The sequence below is a fragment of the Macaca mulatta genome, chromosome 6, assembly GCF_049350105.2.
Source record: "Macaca mulatta isolate MMU2019108-1 chromosome 6, T2T-MMU8v2.0, whole genome shotgun sequence".
Taxonomy (NCBI): domain Eukaryota; kingdom Metazoa; phylum Chordata; class Mammalia; order Primates; family Cercopithecidae; genus Macaca; species Macaca mulatta.
This window is the reverse complement of record NC_133411.1, coordinates 69,024,843-69,046,137: the sequence shown is the minus strand read 5'-3', so window position 1 is coordinate 69,046,137 and position 21,295 is coordinate 69,024,843. Positions and strand designations below refer to the sequence as shown.

General features: G+C 38.1%; 3 protein-coding genes across 4 annotated transcripts in view; 1 reads left to right on the top strand and 2 right to left on the bottom strand.

Moving 5' to 3' along the window:
- Positions 1–2,285: 2,285 nt before the first annotated feature.
- LOC106998777 (uncharacterized) lies at positions 2,286–3,885 on the bottom strand. Its single transcript, XM_028849451.2, has 2 exons — positions 2,556–3,885; positions 2,286–2,426 (listed from the first exon to the last, which is right to left on the bottom strand). The coding sequence occupies exons 1-2, from the start codon at positions 3,174–3,176 to the stop codon at positions 2,421–2,423; spliced, it is 627 nt and encodes a 208-aa protein (XP_028705284.1). The 5' UTR covers positions 3,177–3,885; the 3' UTR covers positions 2,286–2,420.
- Positions 3,886–3,898: 13 nt separating this feature from the next.
- Positions 3,899–5,509, top strand: SMIM15 (small integral membrane protein 15). Its single transcript, NM_001190845.1, is given in 2 exon segments — positions 3,899–4,023; positions 4,915–5,509. A coding segment is annotated over 1 exon segment (225 nt). The 5' UTR covers positions 3,899–4,023; positions 4,915–4,942; the 3' UTR covers positions 5,168–5,509.
- A 7,465-nt stretch (positions 5,510–12,974) lies between these two features.
- The window catches only part of NDUFAF2 (NADH:ubiquinone oxidoreductase complex assembly factor 2), a 197,579-nt gene continuing 189,258 nt past the window's right edge, over positions 12,975–21,295 (bottom strand). The window contains exon 3 of one of the 2 annotated variants that reach the window (XM_078003710.1): positions 12,975–13,298. In XM_078003710.1, the coding sequence (XP_077859836.1) occupies positions 13,047–13,298 (252 nt within the window). In that variant the 3' untranslated portion in view covers positions 12,975–13,046. The remainder of the gene's footprint in view (positions 13,299–21,295) is intronic. The other variant, NM_001266244.1, reaches the window with a different exon arrangement.

Sequence of the window (21,295 nt, the reverse complement as noted above, 5' to 3'; positions counted from 1 at the left end):
GGGTTATGATTGCACTACTGCATTCCAGCTGGGCCAGAGCAAGACCATGTTTAAAAAAAAAAAAAAAAAAAAAAAAAGGCCAGGCGCAGTGGCTCACGCCTGTAATCCCAGCACTTTGGGAGGCCGAGGCGGGCGGATCACGAGGTCAAGAAATTGAGACCATCCTGGCCAACATGGTGAAATCCCATCTATACTAAAAATACAAAAATTAGCTGGGCGTGGTGACGTCCGCCTGTAGTCCCAACTACTCCGGAGGCTGAGGCAGAAGAATTGCTTGAACCAGGGAGGTGGAGGTTGCAGTGAGCCGAGATCCCGCCACTGCAGGACAGAGGCTCCGTCTCAAAATTTAAAAAAAAAAAAAAAGACCTTAAGAAAACTTGCAATAATGTTTCTATCAAATACCTTACTATGTTATTTATTTAGGTAAGAAAAATGACCAAATCCAGTCCAATTTACAGATTTTAAAGCTGAAAGGGCATTGGAGATTGCCTAGTATGCTTTCCACAGATATAAGTGGAAACACACTCAGAGTGATTTATCAGAGTATACATATCATTACTGTACCAAGACTGTGAATCTCAGTTCACGAGCTCAGACTCCTCATTATGGAAAGTAGTTCACAGTATTTGAACCAATTCTGACACCACCTTTAGTTAAGGCAATGCAGATTGCAGTAAGGAGCTCCACTGTGGCAACCCCTATGCTGTTCTTGGTCTTACAGACTGTCCTGTAACTTGAAGCTAGATAAGCAAACTTAGATTGTAAAGGCATGGTCTAGATCAGCAGTCTCCAACCTTTCTGGCATCAAGGACTGGTTTCGTGGAAAACAATTTTTCCATGGATGGGGAGGGGGCATGTTTTCAGGATGAAGCTCTTCCACCTCAGATCATCAGGCATTAGATTCTCATAAAGAACACACAACCTAGATCCCTCACACATGCAGTTCACATTAGGGTTCGCACCATGAAAATCTAATGATGCTGCTGATCTGACAGGAGGCGCAATTTAGACGGAAATGCTCACTCACCCATCGCTCACCTGCTGCTGTGAGGCCCTGTTCCTAACAGGCTGCAAACCAGGTACCAGTCCATCGTTGGGGATCCCTGGTCTAGATTACAGCTGAAGAGCTACAAAGGCTTTCTCCTTATTTGCCCTTTCTTCCTGCCCAAGACTTCCATGCTTTTAACCAGGGATGCAGCACTCCAAGTATCCAGAGGCAGTAACTGGGAAAATCATCTATCATGATTAAAATAAAACACGCATTGGCCTCTGGAACGAAGGATGTTAAAATACATTCTGACCACATCTTGGATTCACGACTTGGAGAAGTTTTAGAAAAATCGGTTATCTCAAGTAAGTATTCAGTGCACACAATCCAGTGACTGAGTCTGCTTTTTCTGGCTACTACAGGTACAGGCTAGGCCTAAGCAGCATAGGCTTTGAAACTATAATCCAGGTTTTCAAATAAAAAGGGGTAAGAAAACAACTGCTGGTAATACAACATCTCAAACATTAACATATGCCCAACGGACAGTATCGTAGATCGTTAGATTATCTGCCAAAAGTCTGTTCCCTGGTAAATAACAGTTATTGTTGTTTTACCTAAACTAGTTAAACATGTCGCAGCTTGCTCCTGAAAGAAAACATTATATAGTCTTTGGAGAATCAAACAGTGAAGAGGTCTTGCAACATTTGTCAGAGGTAGTCAAACAGTGCAAGCAATCACAAAATTTGGTCACCAACCAAACCAGAGCTAATCTTTCAGTTCCCGTAGATTAGAAGACAATATTAACTCACCCTTTTTGCATGTTGACTTTTGCATCCTTTTATTTGTGTATTGAAAGAACAAGCACCTCTATGGGAACTCTATGCCCTGACAGTTTAATTACTTATCAAGTTTACTCTGGGCAGGTATTGATCATTCTTTCGTGAAACGAATTAGGTACTTAAATTAAAAACAAACAACAAAATCCCCCTTTTCACATAGCATGGCAGCATGTCCCTTGGTAACAAGGTTGAGTGGATCCACCAAGGCCCCGCAGCTTGCCTCCTTTACGTAAGGATGTAACTATTGCCCAACCAGAAGAGAGAGGCGTGGAGTGGGATGTGAACCAGGATGAACTCGTCGGAATTGCCAAGGGTCGTTGTGTGACCCTTACCTTGACTTCGGGCGGTTTGTGGGAACCCAAATGCTTTCTTGCCGCAGCTCTTTGGTCTGAGTTTCTCTCAGCCAAACACCTCACCCACCCGGGACCCTCCAACTGTCCGGCTACAGCAGGGGATGGGGGTTGTCTTCCGATCGACCTCGGGAGGCAAAGGCAAAAGTTCCTAGCTGCTTCGGAACCTCTCCTCGAGTCCTGAAGCCGCTGCACGCCTCCTCGCCCATCACTTGGTCCCCGCAGGACGTGGCAGTCTCGGGTTCAAGCCTGGAAAGGAGCCTGGGTGCTGTCACCCGCCCCGCGCTGCCTCACCTGCCGCTCCCCGGAAATCTCAGCGCCACCCTGTCCCCCTCCCCCACCCTCCCGCGTCCTCCAACTCGAGGTCCCAAGACCCACACAGCAATGGCGCAGCCGGAAACCGGCTCCTAGACTTCCTAACGCCCAGCTGGCGGTTCGGGTCGTCTGTGGGCGGGACGCAAAGGCCGCGACTTCCGCCTTCCTGCTTCCGGTCTGGCGGTGAGTGGGGAGTGGGATCCAAGCCCCTGGGGCGAGATAGAGGAAGCTGGCGGCTACCGCTTCCGTGGTTTTCTCCTGGTGTCCAGCAGAAACGGCGGCGGCCCCTTGCGCCAATCCAGGATTCCCCAGGACCCTCGGCTCTGCGCGACAACGGGCCCGCGCTTGCCAAGGCCGAGGGGCAGAAGTGAACGTGGCCCCCGTGGGTCTGCGGCCCCGATAGGGTAAGGAGGGAAGAGTGAGCAGCGGAGAAACGTAAGAAATGAGGGAAAGACAAAGGAGCAAGGGAGAAACGTAAGAAATAAGAGAAAGAGAAAGGAGGAAGTGCGGACGGCCGTCAAGTGTTACCAGTTGCAGCCGCAGGGGCCACGCGGGTCTGGTTGGGAGATCGAGCCGGGTCGATCCGTTTTGGGCGGAAGAGTAGGATTTATTCCTGAAAGTGTGGAGGCGCGGGTGTTTGGGTCTGAAGTTGAGGTGCAGGGAGATGTGTGGCCTGTGGACCATGACTCTTACATTGTTTATTCGCTACTGGGCTGGAGAAGGTGAAGGCAGATCGATCTGAGTAGTACCTAATTCTGACTATGGGTGAGGTCTTATGAAGTCCGGGAGAAGATATTTAACGTATTAGGCACTTTCATGTGTGTTCAGTTGAAAATCGTGGGAAAGATATAATTAAAACCAGTCATAGTTTTCCTGGGGTAATGGGACTGTGGGTGAATTACTATAATTTGTTTGGTTATGTCTTCTAATTTTTTAAGTAAAGGACACAAATTGTATGATAGACCCAAAAAAACCTTTAAAGAGTAAGATGAGGTGTTTGATTTTGTAGTGGTGTACCTAATCCAGTAAATGAATGAATGGCAACATTTTTAGTATAGAAAGTTGAAAATCTAGGAACGGATATACTGTGTAAGTCAGTGAGCCAACTTGTCTTCTATATGTCAATGAACTAAAAAAATTTTACTATTGAAATAACTAACTTAGTAAAATACTTGATTTCCAGTAATTAGGATTTTCTTACAGGGCACTTGCAATTGTGGTAAATTCAAATGAGGAAGAAACATATTAAGTTACTATAATGGATAGGCAATTTTAGATGTCATATAGATTGCGTATATACAATATAGAAATTTTCCATTTAAAATTTTATTACAATTATCCTGAAAGTTGTGACTTAAATTTTGTTTTATTTTTTGTATTCTTTCCAGCTAGCCAATTGTACAGAATTTAAATAATCTCTCAGATGTGTACAGTAGAACTCAAGAAGACAGACTACCAAGGGTCATCTGAAGTCGTGATTGGGTCACTAATAATACCAGGACAAAGTTAGAGATCACTACTCAAGCATAAGGTAGATAATTTTTTTAAAAATTCCAGTTGAAATCGTAAGTGGATGTATATACCTCATTCCCTACCCAGGTATTCTAATTCTCCACTTTGAATAGAGGTTGACACAAACATGAAAGGTAGAAAAGCCTCTGGGGCAAAATAGAAAACATCACTCAAGTCACATAATCCTCATTTGCCAGATGCCTTTTCCTTACACTCAAAAAGGAACAAAACACATGGCATCTTGTTAAGGCTACTTTTCTCATTTATTAAATTAGGCTTATTCCAGCAGAGGTCCTCAAAGCTGAAAGGGCATAAAATAGCACAGTACTTTTTGCTGCTTTGGCATATTAATGTGATTGTCATGACTCCCTTACCCTCCCTTTCCCATTCCTGGAAATAGCCATCTCTCCTTCTCTGCGAGTATTGCACATGCTCTGTCGCTTGTCCTTTTAAACACCAAATTTGCTGATTTGTATTTTTGTTAATTAGTAATACTAAGGATATGTCAAAAAATGACAAACTGTGTTCAGCTCTTAATGACCATAGAAAACTCAAGATTCTTATGAAAGCCTCCTGCTAAATAAAGTTTGTCTTCCATATAGGAGGCATGTGAGAATGCATAGTCCTTATGACAGAGTCACATGGCTTTTTAAAATCTTCTATAACTTTACATCTTTGAAGTGTCACTATTCTGGCTGTCCTAGATGAATTACTTTTTCCTAACTGGAAATACTAGTCCTTATTACAGTAGTACTAATTAGTACTTTTTAAAAAAGCAAACTGAGTGATAATGGAATCATGAGTTAACTGGTTGTGTGAGGAAACTTTTTCAAAATTTGACTAACCACAGTCTTTCTCCTGTTTTTTTTCCTCTGTTTTTCTCCTGTTTTTCTCCACCCACCTTCTCCAGCCCCAGTTTTCATAAGACTGCAGTGAAGATGTTTGATATAAAGGCTTGGGCTGAGTATGTTGTGGAATGGGCTGCAAAAGACCCATATGGCTTCCTTACAACTGTTATTTTGGCCCTTACTCCACTGTTCCTAGCAAGTGCTGTACTGTCTTGGAAACTGGCCAAGATGATTGAGGCCAGGGAGAAGGAGCAGAAGAAGAAACAAAAACGCCAAGAAAACATTGCAAAAGCTAAACGACTAAAAAAGGATTGAAGGACTGAATAGGCTCTGCAACCAGAGGAAAATCATTTGGAAAATTATGCAGCTTTGGAAGAACCCACTAAAGTTTCTTCTTTGGATTTCTTGACAGTATTATTTAGTAAATGAAATCTGACCAAATGGAAGAATCATGTTAGTTCTGACCTCAATACTATAGTAACTTTTAGGCTTGGGTGTAGAAGTTTGTAGGTTTCTATTGACAGTTATTATAAATTATCATTTACTGTGGTACAAATTCTTTATAACTGACTTAGTCATTTGCCGCTTAGCAGTTTATCTACTGAAATGAAAACATCCTGTGGGGAAAAGTGACTTTAGATTATGAACTCAATTCAAATGAACTCTATTTAAAATGGGGTCCTGTTTTGGACAAAGGAAATTAAGAATGTAAAAGTCAGAACTGTCTTGTTTGAGGTAAAAGTGTGCTTTGGCTTAAAAGAGATACAGTATATTAGTTACGTCTTTTATTATTATTGCTTATTTCTTAGAATCATTTCTGACTTTCTCAAAACAAAATAATATTAATCAATGAGTACTTCTATTTGCTGCATTTTTCTTATAGCCTTTGAGACAGCTGGTAATTATCAAGTCATTTTGCATTTTTAAAAACAATTTTATAAAGCATTCTCTTGACTATGTAGAATACCACCTACTGGATAGAACAATTTCTGTACTCACAAACACTGCCATTTTCTTAGAGATGGCTTGTTGAGAGGAGTAACACTATGGTTTAAACCTTGCAGTAAAAATGCCAAACACTGTAGTACTTTGGAACCGGTTTATTCTTGTGCTAAGCAGAACTGTAAAACAGTTAAAATGTCTTATCAAGTAATTCGCTGATTATATAGACACCACTTTTGTATTTTATTTCATTCTTTGTTTTAACTCATGTGGTAGTGATATTTAATACTTTCTGATCAAACAGTTTCAAAGTAAAACTTTAAATTTCACATTTCTTTTAAAGAACTTGTAAAGCATAACAGTGATGTCATACTTCTTAAGTGGTAAAGAAAGGTATAAAATTTGGAAACATTTTGTTGGGCATAGTAGTAATTGGGTGAAAAGGATAAATTATATCAAAATGAGAATGTGCTGTAATTGGAAGTAAGGAGCTAAAGGATGTTTCTTTCAGTTAAGTAGTATAACTGGAATGTTTTACTATTAAACGTGGCTTTTATAAATGCATGGTCCAATAATTTTGTTCACTGTTAGTATTTAATTCACTGTCAGCTTATTGTTTTCTGTACCCTGATAATGAATTTTAAATTACAAAAAATTATCCAGCAGCTACAGTTTAAAAATGAAACTAGATATTAAAATAAATTTGATAATTTTTTGTAAGGTCCTGGATTTTATTTTATTTTTTGGTGGAACTACATTTTTAAGTTACATTATGTTATGCAGGTTAGAATTTTCAATTACAGCTAAGCATACTTGTAAAACTTCAGGACTATATCTGAGAACCTAAGGACCACTGAGAATGTTTATGGACGAGTTTGAATAACAATGCTATTCTTTTAGATTATCAGTCTCTACTTGGTGCCAGTGTGAGCAACACATTATAACTCAAGGCACTGAAATAATTCAGTGTTAAGATAGATCTAAAATACATGTGGTTTTCTGCAATCAAGCTGTTCATGGAAAGAATTTATGTACATGTTTTACTTAGGGTCACATTTTAGAGTAAAAGTATTGAAGCAAAGGATATAGTCATAATTCTCAGTTATCTACTAAAGTTACGGTTTTATCCGTTCCGTTGTAACAACTTAAAGGTATCTAACTAAAGTTCTGTTTTTCTATAATTTGTTAGCCTTAACACATGCCAATTTTGTATTTGTTTGACGTATGCTTTTTTTTCCCACTTTTTCCCATCATTTAGAGAGCCTTTTTATATATGTGAGATTGAGATTTTACTCTGTGTGTGTGTGTGTGTGTGTGTGAGATTGGGGGAGTAAAGAGAATATTGTGAGGTTTGGGATGCTTCAGAAAAAACCTCTCACTGCAACAGAGTACTGTTGTTAAAGAATCTCATTTGCTATTATCTAGAATACTTTTAAGAAATTGTTTATCTATTACGTTTCTGAAGTTCTGAGAACTAAATACAATCAATTACCATTCTAAAGCTGGTCTTGGGCGGAAAAAGAAAGCTGTCCCCTGGCTGCCTGTAACAAACATTTTATCAAAAATAAGCAAATAAATAAAAGTTTGTGTGTCAGAACTTGAGCCATAGTATCCATATGAAAACTTACAGCATGTTACTACTTATCAGATATATAAGGACATTTTAAATTTTACTTATTTGTAATAAGCAGACTAGAAATAAGCACAGGAGGCTGGGCACAGTGACTCATGTCTAATCCCATCACTTTGGGAGGCCGAGGCGGGTGGATCACGACGTCAGGAGTTCGAGACCAGCCTGGCCAACATGATGAAGCCCCATCTCTACTTAAAGTACAAAAATTAGCTGGGTGCGGTGGCATGTGCCTGTAATCCCAGCTACTGGGGAGGCTGAGGCAGGAGAATTGCTTGAACCCAGGAGGTAGAGGTTGCAGTGAACCAAGATTGCGCTACTGCACTCCAGCCTGGCGACAGAGCGAAACTCCGTCTCAAAAAACAGAAAAAAGAAACAACAAAGGAAGCTGTGGGCTGGAAACCTAATGTTGAAATAGATCTTATATTTTATATGGTTCTAAGTTGGAGGAAATTTGATCTTATTTAGGAATGATTGCTTTTATGTTTGCTACTGGTTATAGAATCATGCTGATTTACTTCGTATCTGGAATAAATAAGGACAAATTCTGCATTTCTCAAACGTATTAAAAGGGATCACATGGTCAAATACCCAAAGTTTGGGAAACACATGTACAACTTAGACAAATTTCTGGATGATCTCTTGGAGTGTTTTAACTTGACTACCATAGATTGTCCTCTACACCTCTCTTTTTCTCCGAAGAACTTAAGTACAATTTGGGAAAGCCTACTCTAAAACTCAGATTACATTTAAATAGCATAGATAATGAGATAGCTTTTAAACAATCAATATAAGGATATTATATTAATTCAAGGTTAATTAAATGACATCCAGAAATCTGTTATTAAGAATGGAAAAGGATTATTTCCTCCATTTTTGTTGGTTTTTAACTTCAGGTATCTAAGGCGTAATAAGCTAGGTTTATATAATTAAACCCAGTAGCCAGCATTTTCTGTACTTTGTCAGTTTGTGTAATATGAAGCTATTTTTGTAAAAACCAAAAGTATGCTATATGCATGTATAGCAGAGGCATAGAATGGAAGGCTTTACTTCTGAGAAAGTACTTAAGTATAAATAATATTCTTCATGTTAACATGAACAGTTTTACTTTTGAAATTGAAGAGTTTTTTTGGCATAGGTTTGAAATCTGTCTTGAATAGACATTTTCATAATAAACTTGTAAATGTCCAGAGTATAATTATGATATGAAGTATGGTGGGCAAACTAATATTTAATATTTTTAATTCTGCTTTGTGTCTGGCCTAAACGCAAGGTTTGTTTTTTCTTTTTTTTTTTATTTAAGAAAAGTTGTTTAGAAAGGCAAATAAATATCAATTAGGCCAAGATTATAATTCACTTTGTATGCAGGATATTTAACTCTGTGCCAATACCACCTAACTAACGTGACCAGTCACCCTAAACATGTCAGCCTGGAGGAAAGGGATATGGATAGGTTATTACAAATTTAATTTCCACCACCCCAGAAATCCCCTTGAAAGTACAAGCTCTTCTAATAATGGTGGCTGTATATCATCATCTTTAACATAAGGCATTTTCTAGAAGGGACTCCTGGCCAAGATTTTCTCATGCTGTTTATGCAAAACAGGTATTTTAAAATGAAAACCATAAAAATTAGTAGTTAACTTCTGCCATATCTAAGATGTTTATAAACAGACTATGTGGTAAACATTTGCAAAAGGTGTATATGGAATGCAATTAATGAGGTAACAGGAATTTGGCAGTAGAAACACTAGTGTGTTAAAACATTTACAATTTTCTCTACAATCCAGTCTAGCAGTTAAGAACACCTCAATTCACAGTCCCAACTATACCACAAGTTATATCTCTTTTTTCTTTTTTTTTTTGAGACGGAGTCTCGCTCTGTTGCCCAGGCTGGAGTGCAGTGGCCGGATCTCGGCTCACTGCAAGTTTCGCCTCCCAGGTTTACGCCATTCTCCTGCCTCAGCCTCCCAAGTAGCTGGGACTGCAGGTACACACCATCATGCACAGCTAACTAAAAAAAATTTTTGCCGCAGGGCATGGTGGCTCATGCCTGTAATCCCAGCACTTTGGGAGGCTGAGGCGGCTGGATTACCTGAGGTCAGGAGTTCGAGACCAGCCTGGCCAACATGGTGTCGAACGTGGTCATGAAACTTTGTCTCTACTAAAAATACAAAAATTAGCTGGGCATGGTTGCACACATCTGTAACCCCAGCTAGTCGGGAGGCTGAGGCAGGAGAACCCTGGAGGTGAAGCTGCAGTGAGCCGAGATGGTGCCATTGCACTCCATCTCAAAAAATAAAAATTTTCTAGAGATAGGGTCTTGCTATGTTGCCCAGGCTGGTATCAAATGCTAGGCAATCCTCCCATCCTTGCCTCCCAAAGCACTGGAATTACAGGTCTGAGCCACCCTGCTGGCTGTATATATCTCCTTTCATATTACCTAGTGACTAGTTCCTTTTTTGCCTCTGTGGGAAAATGTAGTATCACTTTGTAATTATATAATAAGATAAAATATTTAACCTGATATTATATAACAGGGCTGCTGGAATGTTGGGCTTGTTGTCATTAACTATGGTGATTTTGTCATTTGATTACTTGTTTTAGTAATAATGTTTTATATAGTTTTATGTTTCTGTAGTGTATTTCTTAGGCAGTTAAAATTTTTACCTGCTATTAAGTAAAAATTTTAATCTATGTGTTTTTAGGAATTCATTGTTAGTGCTTAACCAAGATATTCAGAGTGTAAAAATTTGGGTCATTCAAAAATCTTAAGCTGATAAACAACTTCAGCAAAGTCTCAGGATACAAAATCAATGTGCAAAAATTACAAGCATTCCTATACATCAAGAAAGAGAGAGCCAAATCATGAGTGAACTCCCATTCACAATTACTACAAAGAGAATAAAATACCTAGGAATCCAACTTACAAGGGATGTGAAGGACCCCTTCAAGGAGAACTACAAACCACTGCTCAACGAAATAAAAGAAGACACAAACAAATGGAAGAACATTCCATGCTCATGGATAGGAAGAATCAATATTGTGAAAATGGTCATACTGCCCAAGGTAATTTATAGATTCAATGCTATCCCCATCAAGCTATCACTGAGTTCACAGAATTGGAAAAAACTACTTTAAATTTCATATGGAACCAAAAAAGAGCCTGCATAGCCAAGACAATCCTAAGCAAAAAGAACAAAGTTGGAGGCATCACGCTACCTGACTTCAATCTATGCTGTACGGCTACGGTAACCAAAACAGCATGGTGTGGTACCAAAACAGATATATAGACCAAATGGAACAGAACAGAGGCCTCAGAAATAACACCACACATCTACAACCATCTGATCTTTGACAAACCTGACAAAAACAAACAATGGGGAAAGGATTCCCTATTTAATAAATGGTGCTGGGAAAACTGGCTAGCCATAAGTAGAAAGCTGAAACTGGATCCCTTCCTTACACCTTATACAAAAATTAAGATAAATTAAACACTTAAATGTAAGATCTAAAACCATAAAAGCCCTAGAAGAAAACTTAGGCAATACTATTCAGGACATAGGCATGAGCAATGACTTCATGACTAAAACACCAAAAGCAATGTCAACAAAAGCCAAAATTGACAAATGGGATCTAATTAAAGAGCTTCTGCACAGCAAAAGAAACTATCAGAGTGAACAGGTAACCTACAGAATGGGAGAAAATTTCTGCAATTACTCATCTGACAAACGGCTAATAGGCAGAATCTACAAAGAACTTAAACAAATTTATAAGAAAAAACCCCATCAAAAAGTGGGCAAAGGATATGAACAGACACTTCTCAAAAGAAGACGTTTATGCAGCCAACAGACACATGAAAAAATGCTCATCATCACTGGTCATCAGAGAAATGCAAACCAAAACCACAATGAGATACCATCTCACACTAGTTAGAATGGTGATCATTAAAAAGTCAGGAAACAACAGATGCTGGAGAGGATGTGGAGAAATAGGAACACTTTTACACTGTTGGTGGGACTGTAAATTAGTTCAACCATTGTGGAAGACAGTGTGGCGATTCCTCAAGGATCTAGAACTAGAAATACCATTTGACCCAGCAATCTTATATACCTAAGGATTATAAATCATGCTACTATAAAGACACATGCACACATATGTTTATTGTGGCACTATTCACAATAGCAAAGACTTGGAACCAACCCAAATGTCCATCAATAAAAGACTGGATAAAGAAAATGTGGCACATATACACCATGGAATACTATGCAGCCATAAAAAAGGATGAGTTCATGTTCTTTGCAGGGACATGGATGAAGCTGGAAACCATCATTCTCAGCAAAATAGCACAAGGACAGAAAACCAAACAACATGTGTTCTCACTCATTAGTGGGAGTTGAACAATGAGAACACATGGACACAGGGAGGGCAGCATCACACAACAGGGCCTGTTGGGGGATGGGGGTCTAGGGGAGGGACAGCATTAGGAGAAATACCTAATGTAAATGATGAGTTGATGGGTGCAGCAAACCAACATGGCACATGTATACCTATGTAACAAACCTGCACGTTGTGCCCATGTACCCTAGAACTTAAAAGTATAATAATAAAATACAAAAGAAAATAAAAGCATTCATAATCTCACACACACCCCCCCCCCACACACCCCCCCCCCCACACACACACACAAATTTGGGTCATTCATTCAGTAAATATTGAGCATCTATTGTATGCCAAACACTGTGAGAAAAACTCTGTTTTGGAATAACAACAAAAACTTTGTTGTGCACTCCAGAAAATGTATGGCCCTCTTAATGTACTTTTGTATATAATGTTTTAATATGTACATTGTCTTCTGTCTTCTAGTGGAATTAATTTCTGCTTTTTGAGAGCTTTCTCCAATTTTCTATTTTTTCAAAGTAATTTTCATTCTCATGGAACTCCAGTTATTGCATTATTTCTTTCTCTACTGTCCTTTCAGACTTTGTTATGGATTGTATACTTCTATTGGTCCTAATTTCTCTCTCCAAATTCCAACCAGAGTCCCACCATAACGTAGCTTTTGTCCCATCCTCTCATCAAGGTCTTAGTGGTTTTTTTTCACTTATCAACTAAGTTTTCTTTGCCTCTACATGTTTTATCCAAGTTCACATTTTTTATTAGTCTTTTAGAATCTTACAGGTCACCTCTCCAGAAATAAGAATCTTCATTCTTTTTTCTCCTACATTTGATCAGTTGGGAGAGCTCACTATTTTACCCTCATTATTTGTACCCAGTTATATCTATGAGTGGTTCCCAAATGATCATAAAGATCCAAAATGTACTAAGCATTCACAGCTACAGGATCCTTCTCAAGGGATTAATCCAAAGAAGGAAAAACAAATCTAAGCAAATTCATAAATAACAATGACTAAGTCAAATGAAGGATTTTAATCTAAAAGTAGTTAGGTTTCTATAGTACATAATCTCACATTTCTTGTGCATACTAAAAATGAACTCTTAAGATTAATGGAATAGGAAACTATTGTACATTCAGAAAATACAAGGTAATTAAGTTTTGACTTCTTTTATTTGTTAAAATAGTCACATCCATATACATGAAAAGATTTGACCATAATGCATTCATTGACTGTGGCTCTTGCCATCTTGTGGCACCCAGGATCCTGGCTGAAAGGTTTTACCAGTGCTGCTGGGAGCCACTGAGGGTTCTTCCTTTCCGAAGTATGGAGCAGAGGCATGGCCTTTAATTTGAGTTTGAACTGGTGGAGGCAAGAGTTCCTCACTGGTCTCTTTACTAAGGAGTTTTTCTTTTTCACAAAAATCTTGGCTTTTTATTTTGACTTCTTCTCTGTATTTTTCATTCTTTACTATTTCCTGCATGTATATATAAATGGAAGAAATTATTAAATTTCTAGTTAAAAAAACAAACAGTTTTTATAAAAATAGACAATAAAAAATACATATTATATACATATAAATACATACATACATACTTTGCATTTAAATAATATACAGATATGTATATAAGTTTGAAAAAGCTGTATGATTACATACTAGTGTTAAACAGTTCTGTCCTGATTTTATGCTATAATAGACATGAAGCACCCCATAGTAGAAATATTTACTACCCAAAAAATGAAACAAATGTCAAATATTACACAAGAGCCTGAGACACTCTATGAAAGATTTCCTAAGCTTAACATTGATTTCTGCCCTAAAACTCAGTGACTGTACTTTTCCACTGGTGAGAAAGAAGTGCTCTGACTACCTTTTTTTTTTTCTTTGCTGTTCAAATGTGTGAATGCTAATGTCACCCTCTGTAGTACCAGAACCAAGCCCCATCTATTAATATTTCCCTTTCTCTTCTGGAGTGGTATGGCAGGAAAGGAGGAGGATAGGAATGGAATCAGGGTTTGGCATGCCCTAGACACTGTTGCAGAGAGGCTCTTTGCTATTGGAAATACTTTCTCAAATCTGTGCAAACAGATTGTACAATGCAGTTCTGTTCCTCAGAATTCTACCTAGGAGGATCTATACCAAAAATTACCATCAATCCTTTGTTACTGTGTTTCCTTGAATAAAAGACCATCACATTTAAGAAGCATCACTATAGCACTAAAAAAGGCAAATTCCACACATAGTTTCAGAGATATTAATATTTGAAAAGATACGTATCTTATAAACAAATGCAATACAGTAATTACATCTTTGGTCTTTATTCATTCCTTCTCTGTTTTTTTTTTTTATTGTTGTTGTTGTTTTGAGACGGAGTTTTGCTCTTGTTGCCCAGGCTGGAGTACAATGGCGTGATCTCGGCTCACCACAACCTCAGCTCACCGCAATCTCCACCTTCCAGGTTCAAGTGATTCTCTTGCCTCAACCTCCCGAGTAGCTGGGATTACAAGCATATGCCACCACACCAAGCAAATTTTGTATTTTTAGTAGAGATGGGGTTTCTCCATGTTGGTCAGGCTGGTCTCGAACTCCTGACCTCAGGTGATCTGCCCGCCTCAGCCTCCCAAAGTGCTGGGATTACAGGTGTGAGTCACCATGCCTGGCCCATTCCTTCTGTTTTCACAATGCATGTCTAAACGTGTGAAATTTTTTAATGTTCTTTTTGCTTACTTGTATTATCTGATTTTTAGAACATGTTATTTGTAATGTGAAACTAGAACGTTAATGTAACTAACATCCGACAACACTGACCAAAAAAAAAGCTCTCTAAAGTATTTTAAAATTTCAAAACTTTTAAAAAATGTCAATTAAAGGGCAATGTCTGGATATCTAAATGTATGATATCACCTGTTTCTCAAGTGAATTTCAAGTAATATTGATTGTATAGTCCTTTAAAAAGGTAAGCTCTGATATTAAAGTGACATCTAAAATAACAGTTTGTACTTAAAGGGGAAAAAGTTTTTGTGGTTTTAGTGTTATAGACTTAGTTTTAGATGTGAAGAAGGGCCCATCTAATGAAACTTCTCCCTCAAAGCAAATATGTGCAGGAAAGAACAATACTTATAAATATTCTTGTAATTTTCACAACACAGAGCAATTCCCCATGAGTAGTTTAATCACCACAGTAACTGAGCTTCTGGGTAGTTGCTACAAGTGAAGGTAAGAGTAGAGAAATCAGGTTTTCTTTTTCCTATAACCTCTAGAATTGTTATGTAAGGTGACGATATATCACAAAGGAAATCCCTCAATATCATACTGGAAATAGTGGAAGTAGACAAAAATTCAAGTTCCTGTGTCTTCATGGAAGCTCGTTCTTCGGAGCGGAATGAAAAGTTCAGGACCAGGTTAAACTTGCACTAGTAACCGACCTCAAGTAGCAAGAGGATACTCAGAAATTGGTATGGAGCTTGGTTGGATTTTGTATTATAGATCAGTCACATCACCTGAAGCTGTGCCCATGCCTACTTTATTTATGTAATCTCTATAGTTGCAGTCTTACAGTTGGTACATGCATATGCTTTTTGATGAAAAGAAAATGGAGGACAAAGATCTGTTCTTGTTTCTCCTGCCTTCACATAATTTCTCTTCATTCAACATTACTTTTCTAAGACTTTCTTATAATAGCTATTGAGGCAAATGAAAAGTCAATCTGAATATATTAATTATTTTTACATATGAAGATGGTTAAAGATTTCAGAGTTGAAAAATATGGAGACCATAATTTTTCCTAAAAAAGAATTTTTTTGTTTTTCTGAAAAAAACATAACTGGTACCAGGCAAAATTAAACAGAGAGTAAATCATTTATGAAAGGAAATACAGTCTTGTAACTATTTGGAATTGAAGGGCCAGGTTCTGTGGCTTATGCCTGTAATCCTAGCACTTTGGGAGACCGAGGTGGGCAGATCATTTGAGGCCGGGAGTTCAACACCAACCTGGCCAACATGGGAAAACCCTGTCTCTACTAAAAATATAAAAATTAGCTGCGCATTGTGGCGCATGCCTATAGTCCCAGCTACTCGGGCGGCTGAGAGGCAGCAGAATTACTTGAAACTGGGAGGTGGAGGTTGCAGTGAGCTGAGGTCATGCCACGGCACTCCAGCCTGGGTGACAGAGCAAGACTCCATCTCAAACAAAACAAAAGAAAAAAAACCCAAACAACAACAACGAAAATATTTGGAATTGATAAGGAAGTAGTTACGTGGAGAAAACAGGGTAGGAATTGTAGACCTTAAAGACTGTTAAGAAAGTCTATTTTCAAATAGAAACTACCATAAAGCAAGTATTTTTCCTTACAATTCCTTGGAACAATATCACCCTATATCTCCATATGTTTATCAAATAACAGTATGTTTCAGTGTTTGTGTAAGGATAAAGCAGGAACGGGTGTCTCTCTACATAAATGTTTGTATTTTAAAAATAAATATTCATCATTTTACTTATCTTGCTGCCAATAAATATTTTTCTTTAACATTTAAAAAAAAGATGGCTGAATGGTATTTTCTCACCACGATTTACTTAACAACCACCTCTACTGTTGCTTCCAATATTTCACTTCTTCATTTAAAAAAATAACACTGATGACAATCCACATGGGTAATTCTTTGACTCAGACAGGGTTTCAATCCCAAATCTACCATTTGCTAGCTGTGTGACACCAAGAAAGCTACTTAACTTTTGTAGTCTCAGTTTTTTTTACCTGAAAATGGGGTTTATACTCATAACAGTATTATGTTTCTTAAGATAGTTATGTATTACAAGGTGAGTAAGCTTTTATAAAACAATGCCAAATGGGCTGGTGTTTTGGCTCACGCCTGTAATCCCAGCACTCTGGGAGGTCAAAGCGGGCAGATCACTTGAGGTCAGGAGTTTGACACCAGCCTGGTCAACATGGCAAAACCCTGTCTCTACTAAAAATACACAAATTAGCCGGGTGGGGGTGTACTCCTGTAATCCCAGCTACTCTGCAGGCTGAGGCATGAGAATTGCTTGAACCTGGGGGGTGGAAGTTACAGTGAGCCGAGATCACGCCACTGCACTCCAGCCTGGATGACAAAGCAAGACTCTGTCTCAAAATAATAAATAAATAAATAAATAAGTAAACAAACAATACCAAATGGAAGTATCTTCCTTTCGTTCCCCTTAAGTAACCTCTAGAATTCCCTTAAAGATCGAAAAGTTTATGCAGATTACAGATTTTTCCGTATTCTAATGTAAGCCAAACATTATTGATTTAAAAACTGAATATTGTTTATATGTGACTATATAAGTACAAATATTTATACCTCAAATTACTCATATGTATACTCTTCACATTGTTATTCTCTGAACGTTTCTCAATAGTGGCATAGAATTTGGGCTCTGAAGCCAGACCACTGAATACAAATCCCAGTTTTACCATTTACCAGCTGTGTGATTCTGTGAATATTATTTAACTTCCCTGTGTCTCACTTTTGTGTTGTGTGAAATGGAAATAATGTTGTCTTCTTCAGTGGACTGTTGTAAAGGTTGGGAAAGAACTGGCTACCGGGCAGTGATAGAACAACAGAAGAAGGTACAAATATATTTTAAAATAGTGATTGTTTATTTCATTCTGGTAAAAAATAAACATACCAAACTTGTACACATCTCTCTTTGAAATGGGTAGAGGTGTTAGTAAGTAAGAGGTAATCTACTAGTTTCAGACAAAAGATGGAATAACTGGTACCAGGCTAGTCCTCCTGCCATGACACAACTAGAAAACTGGACAAAAATACATTTTTCAGATACTGGACAAAAGGCAGCACAGTAGTGTGATCCCTGAAGGGCATCAATGAGTAACAAATTAGATAAGCCCTATATCATCCCAGCTTTCTGGCTGGAGACACATTACTGGCTGCTACACAGGGTGGGGGAATCCAACCAGAGGATGGTGGTTTAGGGAGAGATAGAGATGGTTGTTTAGGGAGTGTGAGAAAGTTGGAATATGCTAGGATATGTTAGGCAGAGTACCAGAATACACAGAGTAAGTAAGTTTTAGAAATCTGCATAGTAATCCAGTTGAGTGTTCAGCTAAATATTAAGCTGTCCATGTGCAGGGTGAAACTCCATAAAGCAAGAAGGACAACTTCTCACTAAAGAATACTGGGGAACTGTAGTGAAATTTTAATGAAAATTGCTGGAGCTGGCACTGGACTAGGAAAAAGTCAAGTTCTCACCAGCCAGGGAGAGCTCGTTGAACATCTGAGACATTGTAAAGATCCCAGAAGGGTCACTCCTTAGGTGTAGGGCTAAACTGGCATGAGAGTACAGCTTATTGAAGACTTATGCTGTACAATACAGTAGGCACTAGCCACATACCATTTAAATTAAATAAAAAATTCAGTTACTGAGTTATACTAGCCACATTTCAAGTATTTCATAGCCAAGTATAACGAGTGGCCACTATATTGGAAAGTATAGTTATAAAACATTTCCATCATTGCAAAAATTTGGATTGGACTGCACTGCTCTAGATCTACCCCAACAAAACTTACAAGTAAGATTCTAGCCGTGCATGGTGACTCACGCCTGTAATCCCAGCACACTGGGAGGCTGAGGTGGGTGGATTTCTTGAGTCCAGGAGTTTGTGACCAGCCTGGGCAACATGGTGAAACCCTGTTGCTACAAAAAAATACAAAAATTAGCCAGGTCTGGTGGCATGCAGCTGTGGTCCCAGCTACTCGGGAGGCTGAGGTAGGAGGATCACTTGAGCCCAGGAGGTCAAAGCTGCAGTGAGCCAAGATCACACCACTGCACTCCAGCCTGGGCAACAGAGTCAGACCCTGTCTCAAACAAAACAAAACAAAACAAACTAAAACAAAAAAAAAACCAAAAAAAAAAAAAAAAAAAAAAAAACCAACAAAAAGTTTGGGCTGATTCAAGTGTCAATTAATGGCCTTCCAGAACAAAACTCAGTATTTTCTAAAGGAAGACAACAAAACTGAGATACTAAACATAATATTTCACTGTTCATCATGTAATCAAGAGGTGAAGAGGAAAGGATGACCCAAAACCAGTCAACAGAAGTAGACCTAGACATGATAGAAAAGATGAAATCAACAGACAAGGCCTTTATCACAATTACTATAAAAATGTCTAAAGAGTTAAAGTAAAAAAATCAACATGAGGAAAGAAATGGGAACTGTTATAACGAACCAAATATAACTTCAAGGTGAAAAACATAACCTATGAAATAAAAAAAATTGAGTGCTTAATGGTAGGTTAGATATTGTAGAAGAACAGTGAATCTGAATATAAGACAATGGAAAATACAAAAACTGAAGCAAGAGAGAGTTTTTAAAAAAGGCTAAAAAATGAACAGAGCCTCAGTGAGCTACTGGACAATACTATGCAGTCTGATATACATGTGGTCATCGAAGGAGAAGAGAAAATCATGACTAAACTATTCCAAAGAGATAAAAATATAAATTCACAGACCTAAGAAGCTCAACACCCCAAGCAGGATTATCACAAAACCAAGGCACATCCAAATCAAATTGCTAAGTACTAATGATAAAATATTAAAACTAGACATAGGAAAAAAGACACTTATACAAAAGACAAAGATAAGAAATAACACTGAGTTCTCATCAGAAACAACTTAGAATCCTATATCCAGTGAAAATATCTTAAAAATGAAAGTATTATAAGAACATTTTCAGACAAAAGCTGAATTTGTCACAAGTAAACCTCTACTACATTAAAGGAAATACTTCAGCTGAAGGAAAATGATGCAAGATGGAAACCTTGTAGAATGAATAGCACTGGAAATGATCAGAATGAAGGACTTCATTGCAGAGAAAAACACCAGAGTTTTGGACACTCTGCTAGGTGCTGGATACCTGAAACTCTATGTCCACCAAATCTAAGTTCCCTGAGCACATGAGGAACATTGTTACACTGTTCATTGAAACTACCAATATGGATTTTGAGGCCAGTCATGACTATACTGCCAAGCAAACTTCTCAAGCTTTGTAAACCTGGTTCAGGAGACGCAGAGCCTGAGAGACAAGAGGGCTGTTGTTACCATGTGCAGCCCTCAAATTAACAACACTCTGCCTCATTACCTCCTCATTCCCAACAACAAAAAGTCTCTACTCACCAACGCTTCCATGTTTTACACCATTGTCTTGGCTCCCCTGACTAGGGATATAGAGCAGGATATCAGCAATGGCCTTCTTGTCCATTTGAAGCAGAACCTCATGGAGTTGACAATTGAGAGTCAACCCCTTCTAAAGGGTTGCATGAGGTCAACCCCTTCTGAAAGGGTCAGATAAAGAGGCTCCTGGAGTGAAATATTGAAGAATGTCATTCTCCACCAATCTCAGGGAAGAAGAGAAATAAACCATACTGACAATTAAAAAAAGGCATGAGCTGTATCAAAATCTGTGTGTCCAAACTTTCCTTAAATGTATGTGTTATGAATGACCAATGGTCTGTGACAGTCTCTCTCATTTCAGGGGTGTTCAGCTGGAGCAAATTAGTTTAGGCTTGAGTTGTGTATGGAGCCTTAATATTGGGAAAACAAACTATCAGTTGAAAAAAGTATTATAGGGTAAGTATCCCTTATCTGAAATGCTTAGGAACAGAAGTGTTTGGGATTTTGGATTTTTTTGGATCTTGGAATATTTGCTTTTTACCTAACAGTTAAGTATCCCAAATCCTTTGAGTGCCTTAATAGTGCTCAAAAAGTTTTGGATTTTGGAGCACTTTGGATTTTGAATTTGAGCTGCTCAACTTGCATGTATTTAATGTTTGAATTTATATATTTTTCTGGTCAAAATTTAATATAAATTATCATTGTTTGGGAAGGATTAGATTAAAAAAGAGAAAATGAGAAAAGCTCTAAATGCCTTTAACAAGCTCATTGTTGTTTTTGTAATGGAGTTAATGGTTATTTATAGTGTACTGTTCATTTACTCAGTGATGTGAACTTAAGCCCTCAAAAGGTTGTGGCTCAAGTCCTTTCCAATGCTGTTACTTTGCCAAGAGCCCTGGTTAAGAGCCCTTTTGGTAGCTATATTATTGTAGCATTCAGTGTTGCAACTTGCTATGTGTAGTAATGACAAAAGAGATTTAAAGTTTGTTTTTTAAAAAAACAAAACTTAAATATGGAATCTACTAACATGTTGACTTATCGCTCACTCACAGACATTAGGCATGATATTATAATAAGTAGTTATGCTGCTCCAATCATACAGTCTCTCATGCAAAATCCTAGTACACATTAACTTTCCACAAAGGCAAGGAATTCAGCTTTAATATACACTTATCGCTATGGAAGTTATTAGATAACATAAGTGGATATTTGAATTATAAAGAGGAGGTAAAACAAATGGCAGAAAAATACTAGAGGTCTCTGCAATGATGTGTTGGGAGACAGAAAGAAAACTAAGGC

Bases quoted from the DNA above. Each gene is read 5' to 3' on its own strand.
- LOC106998777 (XM_028849451.2), bottom strand. From the start codon at position 3,176: ATGGTCCACAGGCCACACATCTCCCTGCACCTCAACTTCAGACCCAAA.